The 23,963-nt window shown below is 38.9% G+C and overlaps 1 protein-coding gene across 12 annotated transcripts in view; it reads left to right on the top strand.

Moving 5' to 3' along the window:
* The window catches only part of Pcdh15 (protocadherin related 15), a 1,295,283-nt gene that overhangs the window by 1,084,136 nt on the left and 187,184 nt on the right, over positions 1 to 23,963 (top strand). For all 12 annotated transcript variants that reach the window (XR_005871270.1, XM_040732073.1, XM_040732072.1 and 9 more), the window contains 3 exons: positions 4,439 to 4,518; positions 12,482 to 12,575; positions 23,285 to 23,413. Coding sequence is in view for 11 of the 12 variants with exons in the window: in XM_040732073.1 (XP_040588007.1) it covers positions 4,439 to 4,518; positions 12,482 to 12,575; positions 23,285 to 23,413 (303 nt within the window). In the remaining variant the exon portion in view is untranslated. The remainder of the gene's footprint in view (positions 1 to 4,438; positions 4,519 to 12,481; positions 12,576 to 23,284; positions 23,414 to 23,963) is intronic.

Below are 23,963 nucleotides of genomic sequence, written 5' to 3'. Positions count from 1 at the left end.
ACATAAATAGGGTATATGTGTCAATCTACACCAAAATATATTCATGATGGTATCATTTTATCAAAGTCCCAATAGTGTAATACCAGGAGTAAGCACATGTTTCAAGACACTGTTTCAACTGGTGCATGACACACTGGCATACAAATAGACAAAACATCCAACAATAAAAGAAAACAAATTAAGGAGAAAAATCTCTCAAAAAAGAACAAGATACTGTTTGCTAAACTGAATTTCAGGTCTTGCTCTCAATTGTTCATAGAGTCAGTCAGGACCTGTTTGCCTGAGTGAGAGAGAAACTTATCTAAATCCATTGATCTTATATCTCCTTTAGAGTTCCCACAGGCTGCTGCTTTGTCTTAATGTACTCTGAAATGTGTAGCATCATTGTATGCATTAAGGTGCACTCCACCAGATGGCATTTGATGGCTCTGTTCCTCCGTAACCTGACAGAATACTGTTTATAGACTTGCTTATTTTTCAAAATTCCTTTCTACACTCCAAGAACATTGCTTACTTGAATATTTTTGAGAATTTTTGTGCCCCTGAAATGTTTATATGTATGCATATAATGACAATTGCTTTTTTAAAAAAGGTATGCCATGAATTTGAAAGAGAGCAAGAAAGGGCTTATGGGGGGATTCATAGGAAGGGAAGGGAAGGGGTAGTTATGTAATTAATGTAAGCTTGAAAATAAAAGGAAAAGAAGACAGTAATTCATAATAGATTAATCAAGTCATCTGGTTGAATTGACTATAAATTTACTTTTTGTTTTTCAAGGAATAATTAAAGAAAAAATTAGATTAAGTAGAGCCATTAAATTGAACACATATCAGCAAACTGATAGCAAAATACTGTCTGTCCAAAATCAGCATCATTCAGTCATTTAACTTGAGGTCAGTGGCCAAGCAAACACCAGTCATTGTCTTCTGAGTAGCAGGCTAACAAGCTCATAGGTCTTCCCCACACCCACGGGTGTGTTCTGCCTCTCTCACCATCCCACTACTGCCTGGATTGCTCTACACAGTCCTGCATCTCTCCTACCCCATATTCAAGCAAGTGTTGGAGTTTCACACACTCAGTAATGCTTTCCTGATCACTAATTTGTGAAGGGAGAATTTGCCATCATCTCTATATATTATTCCTGAATTATTACACAATGATCTGAAAATTCTGCATTCATATCAGCTATTCTGTTTGCACTTTGCTCCCTGGTGTTGTGTAAGCTGAGCAGGCAGAGGTTTTTCTGTGCTGTTCATACCTGAGCATCCAGGGATGACATAGATGGGAAGCCAAATAAATATAAGGCTAATTAAGGAGGGGAGATGGTACTCATTATTTATCTCTTTTAAATGTAGGTATCTTGCCTCAGGATAGATGACAGCCAGGGACTAACCTGGCAGTTGATTCCAGAGCCTCCTAGTGGATTCTAAGTCAAGCCAAGATATGGCACTTTTGTTATATATTTGTTTTATTATTTGTTATTTATAATTGATATTGTACTATTCAAACTCTTGAAAAAGAGGCTCATTTTTCACTGGACTTGTGTAAAATAAATAAATTAGAAATATATTTTGCAGTAAGGAGGAGTGATTTCTACTTGTTACATGAAAATAATGTATGATATGACTAAACTTTACTTTTCCAAGAAAAAAACACTCATTATCTCAAGATTTAAAAAGATACTACTTTCAATTAAGTAGAGTCCAAAGTACTCTGGTTGAAATGAAGGTAGAAATAATAGCATAATTGAAATCTTCTGCATTTTTTATTTACCAATAAAATTCTTATTAACCTCCAATAAAACTGTAATTATCTAACACCACAAAAGAATGTTGCAAATAAAGTTGTACTGTATCCACAGATCCTTCATTCCCACTACCACAAATTATAGTAGTTCCTGCATGTTAAAAGATTCATGGGCCAGCCAGTTGAGATGGTTCAGTGACTAAGTGTGCTGCCACCATGTCTGATGAATGGAGTTAGATATCCAGGTGTTGGAAGGAGAAAATTGATTCATGCAAGTTGCCCTCTGACTTCCACACTCATGCCTCATCACATGTAACCCTTATTAAATAAATGAATGTTGAAGAGATAAGACTCCATATCCTGAAATGGGGTTGTAGCTTAGCAACAGAGTGATTAGCAGGCAGAGGGCCCTGGGTTCCATTTACAACAGTGCAAACAAAGATTGGAAATTAATCAAGACTTAATGATGGTTTACACAGAATCCCTGTTTCTGAAGCTATACCCTTGCACTTCTGAAAGCTTGATAACTTTTTCCAGAAAGAAAAAAAATAAAAGAAGGTGAATAGCAAACAATAGAAAAAAAAACAAAAATTCTCAGATATAAAGCAATGAGCAAACAGAAAGTTCTTGGTAACAAGGACAACAGAACAAGTGACAAACAGAAAACAAAAACGAATAGCCACTGAATAATTCCTTTCTTACTTTATGAGATTTGTTGTAATTAACTTTACAAAATTGAGAATTGTGTATCTAGATTTAATAGAGTGTTTCCCAGATTTTCCTTATACTTTCCTATTTGTGTTTAATTTTCTTTCTGTGTATGTACATATGTCATAACAATTACCTGAAGGAATAATGTTTGGACCTGGAAACAATTATTATTTTGTTACACTAACTGAAAACTGATCATTGTGAGGGTATAAGAGTAATACCTTGTCTTGTGGCTATCTACCTCTATACCTGAAGTAAGTGTATGGTAAGGAAGAAGCTTGTCATGGTCAAGCATTTCAAAAACAGCAAGTACAACTTGCCAATGGGTTGGGTTAGGAGTTAGGTGAAAGTATGTGAACGATGTCAGCCTGAGAAATCTAGAGGATGCAAGACATAGGCTAATGGATGGAAGATGGGGAGAAAGGTGAGATGAGGAATGAAGACTTTGGTCCTTTCTGAGATGTTGAGGCAATGAGTGTATCAGGTTCTTTTTATTAGTATTACATTTACTCATTTGTGTGTATACTGGGTAGTATGGTCATCCACATTCTATAGTGCATGTAGAAGGGTCAGTGGACAATTGCAAGCATCAGTTATCTCTTTGCACAATGTAGGTTCTGGGCAGTGTGTGCTCTGTAACAAAGATTTGCTGGCCCAACATTAGATTCTTGTTGGTTTCATGAATGAGACAGGTGCAGGATAACATGTCACAGAGAGGAACTGGCAGATTAGACAGAATCTCATAATATGGGATATAGTAGTTTATTACGAGGTGAAGTGTAATTATCCAGATGTCACTGGAGTCTGGGAACACATTGTCCTGGAGAAGTTTCTAGCTATGGCTGCACTTCCATGGAGGGATGTTGCATAGTCGGGCCCTGTAGCACATCAGACAGATTGACCTGCCAATAGCGATGGCTTTACAGTCCAGTGGGGCATGGAATGTATACTGGACTGTGAGTGTCTGGTACACTTAATATCCTACTGCAGGATGTCCAATGGTCACCCCATTTCTGAGTCCTCCAACTCCAAAGTGCTAATAGCCTCCAGGGCACAGTCTGGTAACATGGTCAGTAACAAACAAGAGCTTATCTTACCCAAGGGACAGGCTGTATCTGAACAGAGACCCACAGATAAAATTCATCTCACCCCATGGATAATCCTCTCATCCTAAGATAAGATCAGAAAAGTCCCTTGACATCCTTCACACAGCATTGAGATTCCATTGTCCATCCATGACTTCCCTTTGATATTCCTCAGGCAACCACCAGAGTCCCCTTTCCATCCATGACTTCTTTGGGGAATTCTATCGCTCTTTGGAAAATGAAAGTATTAAATATTTTTAGTGGACAAACATAGACCTCTTCCCAAATGCTTATGTCTGTGTTTTGGAAGAGAGAAACACAGAACTCACTGTGAAAAGATGTGGGACTTTAATTCCAGACTAAGGTTATGGAAGGAGAAAACAACACCAACAACAAAACAGTTAAACTTACTGAAAATTTACAATATTCTAAATATCAGTTTTGATATAGTGTCTCAATTTAGATCTCTCAACTCCCATTACAACTTGTGTCATAGTCCTCTTTTTTATGAGCAAAGAAATTGAGAAATAGCTGCATAGCTGGTAAGTGTAGTCTAACTTTGAATTTAAGACTTTTAATCAGAATTGTTTTATAGATATGCATATTATCTTGATATGTTTCGACAAGGTGAAAGTGTTTAAATAATATGTTGACATCTTAACCAATTAGGTAGGTAATATCTAATGTATAGGTGCCTGAAAATAAAATAGTTAATTTTATTAACTTTCATCATTACTACACCCCCATAAAATTCTCCAAACTGTCAAAAATGTCAAGATTCAGTATAAAATTCTTTATTCACTCATTGACATCGGACCACACTTTAATCTTTTACACTAATAGTTTAAGCACTCTGGAATTAGTTGGTAATTGAATTATGTTTTTTTTCTCTGAAGGCAACTGACCGAGAGGGAGACCCAATCACATATGCCATCGAGAATGGAGACCCTCAGCGAGTTTTTAATCTTTCAGAAACGTAAGTTACAAGGAAATGATTTATACCTGATTGCCCCCTGTTAATGTCAAACAACATGCTGTTAGCAGGAGGACAGACTTTCAGCTGTTCGTAGTTTTATTTTACATTTTTCCTATGAATGTTAATAAGCACTGTGGGTAATTCTAAACACAAAACCTCTCCCGGGAGACTATTTGTTTATCTTAAACAATTTTATCAAGTAAAATCCACTGAGGTGGAAAAAATTTCACTTGCAGGCAAAGCCTTGGACTAATTAGGTGCCTGTAAAGTTGTCGGTTGCTCATAGGGACTAGGGCATTTCTACAAAGAGTGCAGCACTAAGTTGTTCATTCAAAGGGAGGCTTGGCAACCACATGTGTTACATTGCATCTAAGATGAAATAAAATCACAGCACCTTCTTTGTCTATCTGCTCTCAATATATTAGTATACTCAGGTCATAGCTATTGGAATGGGTGATAGCATTTGAGAAGATGGTCAATGTGTAGAAACCACGGACTTCTACTCTGCACTGCTGTGGCATTGAGATTGGGGTTCCTTCTAAAAAGCAGAATTGATGTTCTACATCAATTGCCAGGTCTTCTCTCACTGAATAAAGAGAGAGGTAACTTATCTATCATTGCACTAGGATAGCCACTGCCTCTGTCTCTAGAACCTGTGGTTCTTAATCAAGCCGACCATGTGTGGATCTGTTAATCTTATGACAAACAGAACTTAACATAATTGGATTTTATGAGAAAAGGTCAAGTCATTTTAGAAAGCCTTAGGTAGAAAGTAACAGTTTTTTTTTCCTGCCTTTCTGGATTTAATTTCTACTTAACAATAGAAAATCTTATCTATTTGAAATTTCCTCCAAAGGTACTTTAAGATCATAAATTGGCCACAGTTTGTAATTTCTATTAAAAATAAAACTATGTAAAAGGCTATTTGTTGAAACTGTAGTCATGCTAGGGTAAAAATCTAAATCTAGACTGACATAGAGTTACAGATAAAGAAACACTCCTAACACTTGTGAAACAGGGCCAGAATCTATCCTATCAACAATAAGTTGTCCTTTTAGCTGGTGAGTTTTGGACACAAAGAGAAAGAATGAAGTCGATCTTAACACCACTTTTAAAAATTAACTGAAAGGCGGGGCGGTGGTGGTGCACACCTTTAATCCCAGCACTTGGGAGGCAGAGGCAGGCGGATCTCTGTGAGTTTGAGGCCAGGCCAAAACAATACTGAGAAACCCTGTCTCATAAAACCAAAAAAATTTAAATTAAATTAAATTAACTGAAAATAGGTTGCAAATCTAAATAGAAGAAAGAAAACTTCAGAACTCTTAGAAGAAAAATTTTATGATGTACATAAATTAGGCCATGTAATATCCATATATATAGCACAAAATCCACAAATTATTGATAGGAAAGTATATTCCACAGATTTAAAAAAGAAATATGTTTCAAGAAGCACCGGTATTGAAATGAAAGGTCACCTACACACTTAAATAAAATGCTTTAAGTTATGGATATTATAAAAACCACATATCAAAAATGTATAAAGACCCAAAAGTAAAAGAAGAAAGTATCTGATTAAAAATAGGCAAAGATTTCAGGAGACACCCATTATTATTTCATCACCCCCGCCCCCTCTGGATAAGTGATAACCAATGAGGATGTGGAAATGTAGTTTCTTTCATTCAGCAAATGCTATCTAAAGCTGTGGAAATGAAGGAGGAGTTCACATTCAGATAAAAAAGGTATATGAAGAACAAGCAAGAGTCAGAATATGGGGACAGGGAGCCCTCATGGGTTTCTATGTAGAATGCATGCTTAGAAAAGCTGAAAATTTTCTCGATGTGTTATAATATGTCCATATAACTAAGGCATTATCTTCATGTCTGCTCAGCAGAATTAAAGTCATTTCTAAGTATAAAACATGTGAAATAATGTTCACTGCTAACATATGTATGAACAGAGTGGGACATACTTATACATAACTATCCATAATGTATAAACAGTGTTATTTATCTATGTAATGGTTTATTATTCATTGATAAAAGGGAATGAATAACTGAGATATGATTCGGTAAGGACATACCTCACAAACACATTTCTAAGTGACACAGTATAATAAATCCAAAGTTATATAATTCTATTTCCATTTATTTGGAGTATACAGATTAGGCAGGAATGCAGGCATGCACACACACGCGCACACACACACACACACACACACACATACACACACACACACACACACACACACACACACACACACACACATGAACATGACTCCTGATAACAAGAACCAGGAGAAGATGAGCATGAACCATCTAGCATGTAAACGTGTGTCTGGCTCCTTTTATGTTTCTATTTGGCAGACATATCTGCTCCCCCTTGCTTTATATCTCTGCACACTATTACACTATATACACATAAACTACATGTGTTCAGTCTTTCCCTAATGAGTATTTGGATTATATTTATTCCTTTTGGTTACTGACACTGTGATGAATATACATGTATATACGTATGTCTAAGCACATGATTTGGGTTTTGTTTGTTTTGACTATATACTCAGAAGTAGAATTGCTAGGGAGTACTATAAATTGCTACCAAAATTATTTAAGTGACTGTTAAATGCTTTCACGAGGGTCTGAATCATTTTATATTCTCACCACCAAATTACAAGATTTCCTAAACTATTTTTCATTGTCACTGGCAATATAAAAGGACTGTAACTCCCCCATAATGTTGCCAATACTTAGTATCAAGTGTTTTCTCTGTTTTTTCTTCTTTGGTTATAACTGTAAGTAGGTATGAAGGGGTAGTTCTGAGTGGCCTTTATATTTCCTACAAGAGTATATGATAATGTTGAACACCTCTCCACGATCCCTTTCTCTACACACTTTCTTTGGGACAACATGTGCTCTGATCCTTTGTGATGCTTTGGCTGTTTCCCCCTTGGTTAGTTGCATGAGTCCCTAATAGTTCTGAAGCCACATGCTGCCTGGATATAGAATTTGAAATCACTTTCTTCTGCTTTATCAACTTCTCACTTCACTGATAGAGCTTTTGATGCAAAACTCCAATGGAACTACACTTCCTATGGCTTCATATATATTGCTGAATCCAAGTTATAAATATTGTTCCTGATGTGGCCATATGATGCTCTTTTGGTCTTATTTCCTATCATTATATAATTAATACATTTGAGTTAATTATTGCAGACACTTATGTAATATCCTTTAGACTACTGCATGTAGATTTGTTTTCACATCATAAAATTCATTTGATACTTTTTTTCCTGTTGAGTGCTTTTGACACCTTTGTTGAAACTTTACTGTGGATATAATCCATTCTGGAACCTCAGCTTTGTACACTGGATGTTCCAATCCACTTGGAAACTCTCACATCACCCTGAAATGGTGTACTGGGCTTTTATCCTAGGATCTTGAGGACAGGATGTGCTCTGCCTCACATTTTAGGCTCTTTCTTTCCTTCAGTGGTTTTAAAGGGTGACCAGCATTTTACTTCCTTAAGTGAGTCCTAAGTTCAAGTGAGGAAAGTGCTATATATAATATTTTTTACAGCAGTTGGCAACCTTCAAATAAGACAGCTACAAGTCCTTGTGAAAAGTTATAGTTGTGTCCCTCAATAACAGAGACCAGAGCATGAATTCTCTTTACACTCTCAAGATCAGTGTTTCTTAACCTTCCTAATGTTGTGGCCCTTTAATACAGTTCCTCATACTGTGGTGACCCCCCACCATAAGATTACTTTTGTTGCTACTTCATAATTGTAATTTTGCTACTGTTATGAATTATGTGATATGCAGGGCATCTGATAAGCAACCCCTGTGAAATGGTCATTTGAACCCCCAAAGAGGTCATGGCTTATAGGTTGAAAATGGCTGCTCAAGACCAAAATGTGAGCCAGGAGTAGAAACAAACAAACAAAATCACTCCAATGCTCTCCCAGGGTTCTTAATTTTTTTCTATGTTGTGTCTTCATTTGGGTTCTGTAAGTTATCTGACAATTTTTCAGAGTCCCATCCAATGTGGGTCTGACTCTGGCTGCTTGAAGCTTTGATGGTCTGTGGAGTGTAGGCAGAGTTTTTTTGTTGAGACCGCCATTCATCTCTGCCCCCCAACAGCCACTCCCAAATAACCAGACTTTTTAATTATAAAGGCTCAGCCAATAGCTTAGGCTGGTCACTAACTAGCTTTTACCTTAAAGTGACCCATATTTAGTCTATATTCTACCATGTGGCTCAGTACCCTTATCTCAGTATACTGCATGTTCATCTCCTGCTCCATCTTTGTCTCCTTGAGACTCTTCAGACTTCACCCTTATCCTTCCCAGAATTCTCTTTGCCCCCAAAATCCTGGGGGCCATTGGCCAGTCAGCTCTTTATAAACCAATGAGAGTATACAAAAGGATTATTCCATAGATTCTGTCTTGGAATTGCCTCTTTCACCACTGTAAAGAGAAGCCTTCCCGCCCGCCTGGTTCCAGAGCTGCATCAGTCCCAAATAAACACACAGGAGGCTATATTAATTATGAAGCTGTTGGCCTTGCTTGTTTCTTACTGGCTAGCTCTGACTTAAGTATTTATCCCATAATTGCTAATCTAAGTATTTCTCTTACCGGAGAGGTTTCCGGGCTTCCTACCCCATGATGTTACATCTTACTTTATTGACATATGCACAGGACTTCCCCCATCACACCACCCCCTCTGCCTTTACTTCTGAGACGCGTTTTTAGTTCTACAAAACTTAAGCAACACTATTGATGGCTTTTTATCAGAAGCAATACTCATGTGACATGCAGAGAATGCTTAGTTTTGCACTCCTGATGCAGACAGTGTTTCCTGCCTCATGGCCCCCACCAGTTGGTGGGGATGTTCCTCAGGCCAGCTTTACCAAGAGAGATGTTCACATTGTCCATTGACTTATCTTTCAGGTCTGAATACTCAAAGACAGTATCTACAGTTCACTCACCATGCCCAATATTCCTCCACAGTCAACTGCCCCAATCATTGAGTCAAAAGGCATATAATGAACTATCTCCATCATAACCCTATAAATAAGAAAAGATAGATTTATGTAAAACCTAGCACAAAACAGAAAGTCAAGTCACTTTCTAAGTTCATGCCCAAGGAGAGTTACAGAGGAGGAATGAAGGACTGTAACAACCCAAAGCAGAGCAAGGCAAGAAACAATTCATTTTCTCCTCATTGTACCGCACCTACGTTGACAGATTTCCTATTTCTTAAGTTGCTTGTAAGTATGTCTGAAAAGCCAAAACCGCCTTCCTTTTCTCTTTGAATGTTATCACAGGATGAGATTTCCTGAGGCATCTGCGACGTAGAGAGTTGATACAAACCCAATTATTATGTGTTATGAGAAACCTTTTCCTTGAGAGGAGCCTTCCTGCCCGCCTGGTTCCAGATCCGCATCAGTCCCAAATAAACACACAGGAGGCTATATGAATTATGAAGCTGTTGGCCTTGCTTGTCTCTTACTGGCTAGCTCTGACTTAAGTAATTACCCCATAATTGTTAATCTAAGTATGTTTCTTACCAGAGAATAGTTTCAGGCTTCCTACCCCCATGGCGTTACATGTTGACTCTCTTGTGTTTCTCCTTCCCAGAATCCTCCTGGACTCCTAGCCCCACCTATCTAGATTTCTATAGGCTCAACAGTACTTTATTGACAAATAACAGACAAATAACAGGACTTCCCCAACAATTATGAATGTGCCCTGGAAGTGGTTTTCAGTTATTTGGACCAAACAGTGTTCAGTCAGTGTTTCACAGTACTGCCATATACTCTGAGAGCTTGCAAAGTCTGCATCATCAACAACAAAATCAACCAAATGAGCTACTGTGTCCTTGAATTTCATTTTTCCCCCTTGACTCTGTTTTCACTGCCCCTTGCAGTGAGTATCAGATAAATTCCACTCTCAGAATCAGGACATTTAAATTAAAATGAAGCCTATTTTTCAATTAAAAGCAAACTAGGTTTTCATATTTGATTAATATCTCTGTTTATTTGTTCATCTACAGTGGGTTCAGGATGGATATGTCATTCGTAGCATCCAGTGTAAAACCCAAAAAGATATTCTGAAATGATTTTGGAGGCCAAATTGTTATAAATATCGCACTAGAGAAATGCATACAGAAGGGGCATTTATTCTGGATATTAGGGGGTAGAATTAAATAATTCTAAGGATGAGAAATTATTCAAGTATTATTTGTAACTTATTTTATTTAGATTAAGAGTCACTCCAAATTTCATAAAAATAAGCAAATGATATGGTTTCTAGTATATGCAGAAGTATATATTTAAATATTATTAAATGAGCACATGAATACCAATTATAATTTTCTTCTCAATATATGTTTTTATTTAAATTAGAAGCATGAATGCTTCACTTGTCAATCCCAGCTCCCTCTCCCACCACTCCTCCCTTGTCCCTCTACCAGTCTCCCTCCAGCCCCCCACCCAGTCGCCATATCATTTCCCAGGGAGGGTGAGGCCCTCCTTGGGGGGATTTCCAGAGTCTGTCATTTCATCCAGGGCAGGACCTAGGCCCTTTCCCATGTGTCCAGGCTGAGACAGCATCCCTCTATGTGGAATGGGCTCCCAATTCATTTGTACACCATGGTAAACACTGATCTACTATGCAAGGCCCCAGAGATGTCTGAGGCCTTCTCCCTGACACTACATTCATGGAGTCTAGATCAGTCCCCTGTTGGCCTCTCAGCCATCAGTCTGGGGTCCATGAGCTCCCCTTGTCCTGTCAGCTGTCTTTGTGGGTTTTACTAGCACAGTTTTGACCCCTTTGCTCATCACTCCTCTCTCTGTCACTGGGTTCCAGGAGTTCAGTTCAGTGTTTAGCTGTGGGTATCTGTCTCTGCTCCCATCAGTCACTGAATGAAGGTTCTAGGATGGCATATGAGGTAGTCTTCAACCTTATCATCAAGGAGAGGCCATTAATGTAGTCTTTCTATTATTGCTTAGTTTGCCAGTTGGTGTTATCCTTGCAGATCTCTGGAAATATCACTAGTGTCAGCTCTCTCCTCAAACCTATAATGACTCCATCTACCATGATCACAGTTATAATTTATTATAAAGAATATAAATATACAGTATGATCCCTTTTGCAGAACAGATATAAATTTAAACACACATATGAAATAAAAAATAAACATTAAATATTTGGCACATTGCAGATCTAATATAATTTTTTAATTATTTGAATTTCTGTAAGTTCTATAAATGGGAAGTGCAAAGGAAAATGAGCTTCATCATAGAACTTGTCGAAGGGAAAGATTTTTTCCCATTTCCATTTTGCATTAAATGGGAAAACCACACATGATATTTGTAAGGGACAATTCCTTGACTGAGAATTACGATGTTACCTGGGAACAGTAGAGTCTTTTACTTTGAAATGATGACACACAAGGTCTGTGTGTCTCTCCCAAGAGTGAATTAACCATAATGATTTTGTTTTCCTTGATTTTTTTCCGAGAGAAGGTAGAGAATCATCTGTGTGATCTTATTCAGGTTTGCAGTTCGCTATTTATTGCTAAGAGTCTCAACAACTTTAAAGAGTCATTTCAGTGTGAGCACTAGAATCACATTTTAATACTCTGTTTATGATTATGGAAAGTAGATAAAAATGATAAAATAGGCCCAATAGCCCCTCTTCTGCTTCATGACATATAGAAGAGAAAACATGCAATTTTTTATTTGTGGGAGGAATAAAAACGGGAGAGGGGACAATCAAAGGTAAAGCTTGAGCATGAGTAAAGACAGACGCAGAAGGACTCATGGGGGTAGGGGGAGGAGAGGGAGGAGGAGAAGGGAGAGGAGAGAGACGTGAACAGGTCTGCAGGGACCCGTACATCTAGTTCAGGAAAAGAACAGCTCACTTGACGCTCTTGTCATTTTGTTTCCCTCTTTGTCTCTAGCACGGGGATTCTCACTCTAGGGAAGGCGCTAGACAGGGAGAGCACGGACCGCTACATCCTCATCGTCACAGCCTCAGATGGCAGGCCTGATGGGGTAAGTGTAATCACAGGGAAGGGTTTCCAAAGCAATGCTCAAGGGAACCAAGGGGTCCCGTATCCCTACACTCTAAAACATGTGTGACAGCACCAGGAGCCTTGTCACTGAGCAAAGAGTTCCTCTCTCAAAGGACTTCCCTAACAGATAGACCCAGGCTTTGAAAGTGTCCTGCTATCTCAGCCTTTGACTTGAGGATACTCGTGATCCACACTCCTGCCATTGTTTCATTGCAACTCATGGATAACCTGAACTCGGATTTTCTCAACCGCTCATTGCTCTGCCTGCGTTAGTCACAAGCAGTGACAGATTAAATCCTGGGGCTTACTTGGTGGAACACCCTTCACTACACCCCCTCATGAAGAGGCAGGAATGAGGCAGATTGACATGCAGAGGAAATTGGGTCAGCTGAGGCCAAGAGGTGTGCATACGGATCACTCAGGGTCTGAGGAAACCTTAATGCTCTCCAGTTTAAGCTGTCTATAATTTTAAGTAGGTAAATTCCATTTCCCATCTTTTTCTAGACGTAATCATCAATTTTAAGAATAAATTTATTTATTTCATCTTTCTGGAAGTTTTTCTATCTGTTTGCTTGTTTTGTTTATTTTCTTTATTTTAATATATGGTGATGGAACCCAGAGCCTAACCTAAGTCTTTACCACAGACCACAATTGCAAGAGTCTAGAATTTAAAATTATTCGTCCATGTTCTTTCAGTCACTTTGCTCAAAGTCTCCACCTCTGATTTCAAAGCTTTGTAGTGTCTTGATCACTGATAATAGTTTAGTCACTATTTTTTGTTTGGGTTTCTATTTTATTACTCCCTCCCCTTCTCTGCATGTGTGTGTATGTGTGTTTGTGTGTGTGTGTATGTGTGTGTGTGTGTGTGTGTATGATGTATGTATACAGATCTGTTTGAGTTCATGTGTGTGCAAATAATTGCACAGGTGCAGGGCAGAGGTCAACCTCAAGCCTTGGCTCAGGAGATGTGCATCTTGTTCTCTGAGACAGGGTTTCTGGTTGGTAACTAGTCTTTAAGGGTAGACTGACTGGACAGCAAGCCTCAGGGATTTGTCTGTCTCAACACCACCAGCATGAACTCACAGACTAAGTCATACTCCCAGGGCCTTTGTTTCATCTCCTTTAGCCAACTTCTTACCTGCCAACTCAACACAGATGCCTAGAAGCAACTTTGAACCCATTAAGTGAATAGGTGTGGGTCATCCAGTTCAACAGTCACATACTCCAGTTGTGACTTCTTGAAATGACTTCTTCGCTCTCTATGGCACCTTGTCTGAATATAAGAGAGTATGTTTCTAATGTTTACATCAGTGGGATTGCTGAGAAAATTTACCAAGATGGAAACATCAAATCAATACTGAAATAATATTAAAGTCTTTATAAAGTTAAGAAGAATAGAGATAATTGACCATTATAATCGTCCAGTAAGAACTACGACATTTTAATGATTTTGATGAGTGCTATGCAGATAATGAAACAGAGTTCAAAGAATATTGAAACATGTATGATTTGTAGCATGCCAATGTTACAGCAATGTGCAGGAGTCAGAATGTCTAGGAGGACCTTGCGACTCGCCAGATGATTAAAGATTACTTAGTGCAGGAAAGGGCAGGTCTACCATGAGCACCAACAAAACAGGTTACATCAAGGAGTGGATTAGTGGGTGGGAGGGAGGGTGCAGGACTGGAGGGAGAACAGGGAGGGATGCTGTAGCCAGAATGTTAAAAAATTCAGAATAAAAGATAGTAATAACAATAATAGAGACTACTGAGTCACCTGACTAGCCAATAACTGAGAGGTGATGTTCCTTGGGAAACAGAGGAGGGACTATTTAAGTAATTATCTAAAGGGTATGATAGGAGTGAAGTGACATTTAGGCCAAGCACGGGTAAAAGAAAAAACAAAGGGTACACATAGTTTTGGGGAGAATCAAAGCACCAGTCAAGAATTAATGGCAGTGACATCACCTAGGATATTTGAGGCATACCCTTAGAAATAAAATGCCTCAGAGAGAAGAGACAAGATGGTGAATAGCCAGCATGTTCACAGTCTGGACCAGATGCTGTCTGCTAAGCTTGGCATTGCTGGTTTATACAAGCCATGTGCTAGAGCTACTCAGTTACAGCAGGGCTTTTTCTGACCTTTGCATGTGGATCTCAGTTCTGCTTTTTGAGTCACAGTGATTCTAGGTTTCTGTTTTCTTATTCTTTTTTATCTTTTTTAAATTGGAAACAAGCTTGTTTTACATGTCAATCCCACTTCCTTCTCCCTCCCCTCCTCCCCTGCTGCCCACCATCCCCCTATCCCTTTCTGCTCCCCAGGGAGGGTGAGGCCTACCACATGGGATCTTCAAAGCCTGTCACGTCATTTGGAACAGGGCCTAGGCCCTTTCCAGTGTGTCTAGGCTGAGAGAGTAACCCTCTATAGGGAATGGGCTCCCAAAGTCCATTCATATACTAGAGGTAAATAACGATCCAGTAACAGATACCCCCATAGATTGCGGAGCCTCCTAATTGACACCCCCATGTTCAGCTTCTCGTTGTTAATTTTAAACAGGAAATTTTTTTTTGCTTAATTTGACTTTCTTATATTTTTTTTCTTTTCTGCTTTCATCCTCAATAATTAAAAAACCTCAGCAAGCTAGCTAACTAAAGTTTATTATAAACATGTAGATTTCATTAATCATCACAGACATAAGTCCTTTCATTTAGCACATATTAATAATTATATTTATTTACCACATATTCATAATTACATTCCTTTAGAGTTGCTCCTTACTTTTGAGCTTGCCAAAGTGTAGCTAGAATAGGTTTCGATGGAATGCCTTGTGTGTGTTGGCATTTAAGCAGTTATACACTATTGAGTGTACCTGTTGTAGTAGCAACTTGTAGGTTCTCAGATTCTTGCTTCCCTTTTCCTTTGAAAGGTTTTATACTTCCTCTGTCCTTTTAAGAAATTTTATGTAACATCTCCTAATTCTCAACTAAGCCCAGACTATCAAAAAAATGGAAAAGAAAAAGACTAAAACAAAACCAAACTAAAGTCTGGACAAACTTTATTCCATGTTCATGGATATAATTTGAATCTTGTGAATTTCTCTTCCTCTCTCCATGAGTAGCCTTCCCTTGTGTAGACTGTGCCTGCCATATCTAGTGTCATATCCAAGTGTCAAGGATGGGGTGAGGAGGGAGACCATGTGCTCTGCCTCCACCACAATCCCCAAATGAACCTCTTCCCTGTCCCATCTTTATAAACGAAGCTCTCCTTTCCTTGTTTTTTTTCCTTGAAAAGTTTCCCAGCTCAACCTCAATGGCAGGAATAATATTTTTTCCAAATCACAGAGGAAATCTCATGTCCTGAATAAGACTCTCCTGGCTCTTGATACAGGAGCTGCTAAAGAAGATTGGCTGCTATAAAGAATATTTTCCATTAACATTCTTTAGGGAGTTGCCCACTGCTGACTTTCTGCTCCCTTATTTTATTTGGCATTAAAAAATCTACCTCTTGTGTAGATGTACCACATTTTCTCTATCCACTCTTCAGGTGAGGGACATCTAGGTTGCTTCCAAGTTCTGGCAATTACAAATAAAGCTGCAATGGAGTACTATTCAGCAGAAAAAAATAATGGAATCATGAGATTCTCAGGCAAATGGATGACACTAGAAGAAACTATCCTGAGTGAGGTAACCCAGTCACAAAAAGAGAAACATGGCATGTACTCTCTCATATATGGATTTTAGACATAGATCTGGGGAGTGCCAGCCTACAATCCTATGGCCAGAGAGTCTGGGAAACAGAAACTTTATTTAGTGGCTGATCGAAGAAGAGGCAGACTCCCTTGGTTAAGTACTGAGCTGAACTCAAGAAAGCCAGTAACAGAGAGGGAGGACTGATGATCAAAGGGATTAAGACTGGGCTGGTTTAACCCCCAGAAACAGCTGACCAGACAAAGGTTAACTCTTGAATCCCAGGCATCAGCCTGGGAATCCAGCATGGGACTGATCAAGACCCCCCTGAATCTGGGTGTCAGTGAAGAGGCCTAGGGAATCTATTGAGCCTTGGGCAGCAGATCAGTACCCATCCCAAGTATACACACAGACTTTGGACTCCCATGGAACAATGTGAGGTGCACTCTCACCCTGAACTCTTGGGGAAGGGTCTAGGCCCTGCCCTATATGAAATGACAGACTATGCACACCCCTATGGAGGGCCTCACCCTCCCTGGGGAAATGAGGGGATAACGGGGGGGGGGGTTGGGGGGAGGGCACGGGAGGAAGGGAGGGAACGGGAGAGGGACCTGGAACTGACTTGTGAAGCAACCTTGTTTCTTATCTCAATTTAAACTGGAAAATAAAATTTAAAAAAAAATCTACCTCTTAAGTCATACATACCATTTTCCCAACCTTTTAAACTCCCATTTTTACAAAAAAATAATTTCTAAAATATGAATAAACTTTATCTTATCCAGATGTGGGGACTGTGGGTTCTATAAGTATCCTTTTTTTTTTTCCTGATCGTTATTGTGGTTCATTGACTGTACAGCTGGGTAAAACTTCCAATTGCTTCCTCCCTTGGTAGCTCGAATAACAACTTCTGATACTGTGACAGTTAGTCTTCCCAGAGGAGGCTTCCAGGTCAGTGCCTGCATTAGGAAGGGAGTATGTGTCCATTTCTCCTTTCAGTTCTAGGATCTCATCAGGTGATGACCTCTGAAGTCACTGTGCATGCTGAGGTCTCTGTGAGTGCATTTTCTTATTCTAGGTTCTGTGTTGAAAGTATGTGCTGTCTCCAGAAATGGGGTATAATTCTCAAGTTTGGAGCACCAACGTAAATGACAATTGTCTATAATTGTTTTTGGAAACTTCTGGTTACCTCCACAATGAACAACTTGAAGGGAGGTTTCCCATTTGTGAAACTGAGAGTTTTGTTAGATAATATATGAGTCTGGGTAGAGGGCTTTATCCCCTAGTGTGGAATTATTCATGTATTTAAATAACCTTGTAAAATACTATATTTGTCTGTGGCTTTTCCAGGCATTCCTAGTGTTATTTATGCTTTCCTCCCCCTTCTTATGTATTTGCCTCCATACTCCCTCCCTGTTTTTACTATTTCTGCCTTCATAATGCCTGTGTCCTGCTACTCTCCTCTCTAGAGATCCTACCTAGATCCCTGCCCACTGGTACCTATTATTTTCCTGGTATCTGGAATTACTTCAGGCTGAATATGTATATCCCAAGGCTCAGAGTTGGGAACAACAGATAAGAAGTCATTTGTAATATATTTTCCAGTTCTAACCCCTTACCTGAAATGTTAATGATTTTATTTTTCTTTACAGATGAATAGTTTCCATAGTGTAGACATACCTCATTTTTATTATCCTTTCATCAACTGAAGGGCATTTAGGTTGTTTCCCTCTATTTCCCAGCTATTGTGGAAAAGGCAGCAATGAGCATCACTAAACAAGTATCTGTGAAGTAGGCTGTTGAATCACATGGACATATGACAGGTATAGCTGGTTCATATGGTATATCTATTTTTAGCTTTTGGGGGTTCTGCACACCAGTGAATGGTCCCCTTTTCCTCACATCCTTACCAGCAATTGATGTCAGCTGTTTTCTTGGTCATTCTGATTCGGGTGAGACGAAATCTCAAAGAATCTCAGTTTGCATTTCCTTAATTGCTAAGGATGCTGAATAATATTCGAGATGTTCCTCAACCATTTTATTTCTTCTTTTGAGGGCTCTGTTCAGAGCCATGGCCTATTTTCAATTTCTTACCTTTTTATTATTTTATGTACATGAGTGTTATCTACATATGTGTGAGTGAGTGTTCACATGCCTGCGTGCATGCGTGCGTGCGTGTGTGTGTGTGTGTGTGTGTGTGTGTGTGTGTGTGTGTGTGTAGAGTACTGGATCCTTTAGGACTGGAGCTACTGTTGCAAATCACCAGGTAGGTGCTATGCTGGGAATCGAACCTGGATCCTCTGCAACAATAAGTATTCTTAAACACTGAGCCAAATAAATACCCAGCCCTCCTTCCCCCATGGGCCATTTTTGTTTGGGTGATTTGCAATCTTGGTTATTTGTTTTGTGATTATTTGTAAATTCTGAATTAAATGTTCAGGATGTACTTTAAAATATTTTAATTTTCATTTATATCTAAATTGACTTTATTTTTAAAATATTGTACTTCTTTTTCATTCTTTAATTAAAAACAGATTTTTACCTCCTGTATCCTAGTTAAGGTTTCCCCTCCCTCTATACTTCCCAGTTCCTCCCCATACTCATTCACACTGGATTCACACTCTAATAAGAAGACTGGAGAGATGGGCGTTGGTGGTGCATGCCTTTAATCCCAGCACTCAGGAGGCAGAGGCAGGCAGATCTCTGTGAGTTCAAGGCCAGCCAGGTCTACAGAGCTAGTTCCGGGACAGCCTCTGAAACAATACAGAGAAACCCTGTCTCGAAAAACAAAACCAAACAAACAAACAAAAAAAGACTGGAGATCTGCGCTGGTAGTCCTATGGTATAGACTTTGCCTAGCATGTACAGAATGCTGGGTTCGATCTATAGGTCCATGTGCTTCTCCATCTATTCTCATGTTATATGTTTATAAGCAAATGTTATCATTTAGACTTACATCAATAGAAAAGCATCATCATTCATTTTACCAATTAATGCACTTAAATTTTGTACATCTTAATTATCTTCTACTTCCAAACTATTTTTAAAACAATTTAAGAAGATAACTTGATAGGCTCAATGAAGTTTATATCATAAAAAACAGCAGAAATAATGCAGATCCGACTATAATGTTTTCTAAATGAGAATTTCTTTGCATGGATGATTGTGCATTACTTCCTAGGTCATGTAATTTCTAGAAAGCTAAGGTTGCTACATACGTATCTATTTAAGAGTCATCACAGTCAAAGCAAATATGTGTATAAAAACTGCTGCTATGGAAACAACTTCCTGCATTAGTTGAGAACAGAATATACACTATTAACATCCATTTATTATAGAAAATAAAATCACAGTGGTAATCAAACAGGTAATGACCACAGATGATCAATGATAGTATTTAGTACTGAAATAGAAGGATTTCTATCTAGCAAGATTATAAGTGATACAACTTTAAAAATAAACAAATTCTTCAGTAAGAATATACTAGTAAGGCCCTAGTGGCAGTACACACCTTTAATCGCAGCACTACAGAGGCAGAGGCAGGTGGACCTCAGTAAGTTCAAGGGTGAGTTCCAGGACAACCAAAACTGTTTCACATAGAAACCTTGTCTGAAAAACAAAACAAAAACATCAACAAAAAAGAATAGATATATTATTTATTAGGTCTATTGGTTTAATATTTGTAACTTGCCATATCTCAAAGTGACTTACAGAATTAATTGTGAGAAGGGTCCTTTTATCATACTTTTATTATCACGGCTATGTTCCTTTACTGGTAGTTAACTTTTAAAACCTAGAATCTGCCCTTAGTGTGAAACAGAAGCCATGCTAAACCACACGGTGGCCATCTTCCTGACCAATGTAAAAACTGAACCTATCTTGTCCTATAGCCAGGCAGTCTATGACTGTGCCAGTGGATGTAAAGTGTAGCCAGGATCATGTGCAGTACTGACACCCAGACAACTTTGACATGAGAGCTGTCCCTCTCTTAAGGAAACATATACATTAGAAATTACCCAGCAATGTGTATTCCTGTACTTTCCTGTAAAACTCAAAACAACATGGGAAAATATGCCCAAGCTCCCATCAGTCTGTCCTCTACAGACTCAGTGGGGACTCAGTTCCCTGTGCACCAACCAGCCAGGGGTTATAGTCTTTGACAGTGGATCCAAGATAAGTCCACAAGCCTGTGTCTCCATGGGATGAAGGAGAATCTTAAAACATAATAGACTGATAGGAAAGACAGAGGGGAACACAAAGGTGTCCAGAGAGCTTGAAGAAACGGGACGCTACTGCAGCCACTATGAGATCTTAGCTTCAAGCTGTCCAATTTAATACCTCGCTCACCCTGGGGCAAATCTGGAAATACTGCTGCTGTAAAAAACATTTTTTAAAAAACCCTGGTTTCACTTCTAACATAACTTGAGAAGAAATAACATTTGTTAAGATACTTTTCTGTTACAGAAGCACTGTAGCTTTCTGGGAGAACATTTGAGAAATATATAAATGTTACAAGGGAAAAATAAAACACCTGTACTCTGTCTAGTCAGAAAAACATTTTAATTTCTTTATATAAATTCACAATATATGTGCACACCTGTGTGTTTGTTTGTAAGCATCTTTTCAATTAAACGATTTCATTGGAAATATACAGCGTAGAGTACACAAACCATAACTGGAAAGTGTGATGAGTTTCTTCAGTAGGAAAGCACATGTAAGCATAGCCCACTACGAGAAACAAATTATCCCACAATTAGGTACTTATCTAACACTTCTATGAGTTAGGGCTTACTCCAGCCCTCCTTCTTGCTGCTCTGTGTTGACTCCTGTCTGTGTGTGGGGCTCTCACCTATGTCAGTGAAATCCTATAACTACATATGATAGTGAGTGTCTCCTGTCACTCAACATTATGTTGGAACTATACTATAGCATTGCTTGTGGCACATGCATAAAACACCTTATAAATATCTGCCATGAATGGACATTGGGTAGTTTCCAGATTTGGGCTACGAAATGCTGTTGTGAGTTTGGTTGAACATTAAATACACATAAATCATATGTATGTAGCTCTATGTTATGAGGTAAGCCATCAATGGACACAAACAAACTTACCAGCACCTCTCTGTAAGGCATAGTGAGTTTTGACGGCAGCTGGGCATTGTCATAGAATAGATACGGAGGGTTAGGATAAAGTTATATGCAAGATTGCTCTTGATTCTGTTAAAATAGAGAGAGTTTAAAATTACAGAAGTCCTGAAAGCTGGGACTGAATCATTACTCCTGCAGCCACATAAGCAGCTGCATTGTTTGCAACAGAACGCACAGGCCATTCCATTCTGACAGCTGAGAAGCCCACTTTGCCTCTTTCCACCTGTTGACTGTCTCACGGCCTTTATAGGATCACTCACTACAGTTCACGCTCTGTGTCTCCTTTCAGTGCAAACTGCCTACAGGTTATTAGAAACTCTGTTTATATAAATACTTTCTCTGGTGTTCAGGGCTCAGTGTGTTTATAGTTTCTTAGACAAATCTTGGGCCAAGCTCTCATGGGATTTCTATTCTCCCATCTCTCCTTATATCTCATTGGCCTGTACTCAAGCGTTTTTTGTTTTTTGTTTTTGTTTTTTTTTTTTTTTGGTTTTTACGAGACAGGGTTTCTCTGTATTGTTTAGGAGGCTATCGGGCCAGCCTGGCCTCGAACTCACAGAGATCCGCCTGCCTCTGCCTCCCAAGTGCTGGGATTAAAGGCATGCACTACCACCGCCGGGCAATCAAGCGTTTTAATAGCGTAACATACTGTATGCTCTACCTTGTAAGCTTTGGTTCTTTCCTTCTGTGTTAGCTCTTTGCCAACTGTAACCCACCCCATAAGGAGACAGAGGGAGGAAGAGGCCAAGGTTAGATGGAGGCTCATATAACACAAATTAATAAAAGACCCAGAGATAGATATTGGGGTTCAATCTGAAGATCAGGAAAGTGAAGCAGCCAAGCTACCAGAGAGCTCTCACCTCTAACAAGGCTGGGACATTCCTATTCTCAATGTGGCTGAAGAGTGTATTTCTGATACTGACCTTGTTCCTGTCTTATATACCTCCCTAATTCTTCAATTATAGGTGTGAGATATAATTCTCTTTTACAATGTTTACCTTATTGTATCCCTGGGTGACTTTGAACTAACAGAGATCTGTTTGCCTTTATCTCCTGAGTCCTGGGATTAAAGGTGTGTATTACCACCTCCTAGTTTCTGATTGCTGGGATTAAAGGTGTGTGCCTGCCTTCTATGGCTTGTGGCTGACTTTGCTTTCTGAATCCTCAGGCTAGCTTTAATAACTCATGAATAATATATCACCGCAGATGTACACTCAAGTTCACACACGAAGACAAATTTACTGATCCCAAGACCTCAGCCTCTATAACCTTTTCTAGTTCAGTAAGACAAGATTTCCCTGTAAGAAAGCAGCATCCACAAAAATGGGTGGCTTACCTGACACTAATGTCACTGTTTGGGTACTGAGAACACAGCAATATCCATAATAATTTAATAATAATAAAATTTGTGGGGCTCAAATTCTTGGTTTAAATGTAAACAGTGAAATTTACTAAGGTGATATATTCCAACAGCCTTATCTTGACTGAAAATGCTTATTTATACACCATGATATTTGGTGTGTGTGTGTGTGTGTGTGTGTGTGTGTGTGTGTGTGTGTGTGTGTTTTAAATATAGTGGAATTAAATAAAGGTATCATCACCTGGAAGGTAAACCTCCAGGAAGTACTTGCTGTTCTCAGGAAGATGTGTGCCCTTTAATATCACCATTGGCTTTCTCCATCTTTTTTTTGAGGTGTTTGAGGCTTCAAAATGATTCTTCTATGTGCTATGTCTTTTTTCTTTGGAAAGCTAAGGACCAAGATGCCTTTCCGATAGAGAAAACTCAGTGTGGACTCTTGATTGAAATAACAGTAAATCCTCTTTTGCCTCTCACAGTCCTCTTCTCTCTTCCTTTAAGACCTCAACTGCCACTGTGAACGTGGTGGTGACAGACGTCAATGACAACGCTCCTGTGTTCGATCCCTATCTGCCCAGGAACCTCTCCGTGCTGGAGGAAGAGGCCAATGCCTTCGTGGGTCAAGTCAGGGTAAGTGGGATAATCATCTAGCTTAAGTGTTGTTTAGAGGGGCCTAATTTCTTACATTGTAATTTCTAAAAGAGACACACTCAGGTGATCCATTAAATGACTCTTTGGGCACACTCTTCGTGACCATTTCATAGTCAGATCTTGTACATTTGACTTTTATTTGTCACATTTAATGATATTTGTGTAAATTACTGACATTAAAGTAGTCCTTTCTCATTTAACCATATAGACTTATTTTCTGAAAAAAATGAAATATGTCTAGACAACTGTCAAAGTACACAATTAAATTCAGCTATGGAATCTCTCAACTCAATATATAGAGCACTAGTTGTGAATTTTCTTGGCATTATAAATCTGTCTTTAGCCTCTACTCCTTGTTGTGTATTTCTGCACGTTCTAGGATTAATTTATAGGAGTGTTCCTCTGCTTCCCTTGTGTGACATGCTAGCCATTTTCTTCAGTATCTATCCTCAATGCTATGGAAGAGCCACAGCTTTGGGCACACTAGTGGGATGCCCATCCACTGAGCCATAGCCTCAGCTCTTCGATT

This window comes from Mesocricetus auratus, unplaced genomic scaffold (assembly GCF_017639785.1).
Source record: "Mesocricetus auratus isolate SY011 unplaced genomic scaffold, BCM_Maur_2.0 Super-Scaffold_100027, whole genome shotgun sequence".
In the NCBI taxonomy this organism is placed as follows: Eukaryota; Metazoa; Chordata; class Mammalia; order Rodentia; family Cricetidae; genus Mesocricetus; species Mesocricetus auratus.
This window is presented reverse-complemented; position numbering and strand designations above follow the sequence as displayed.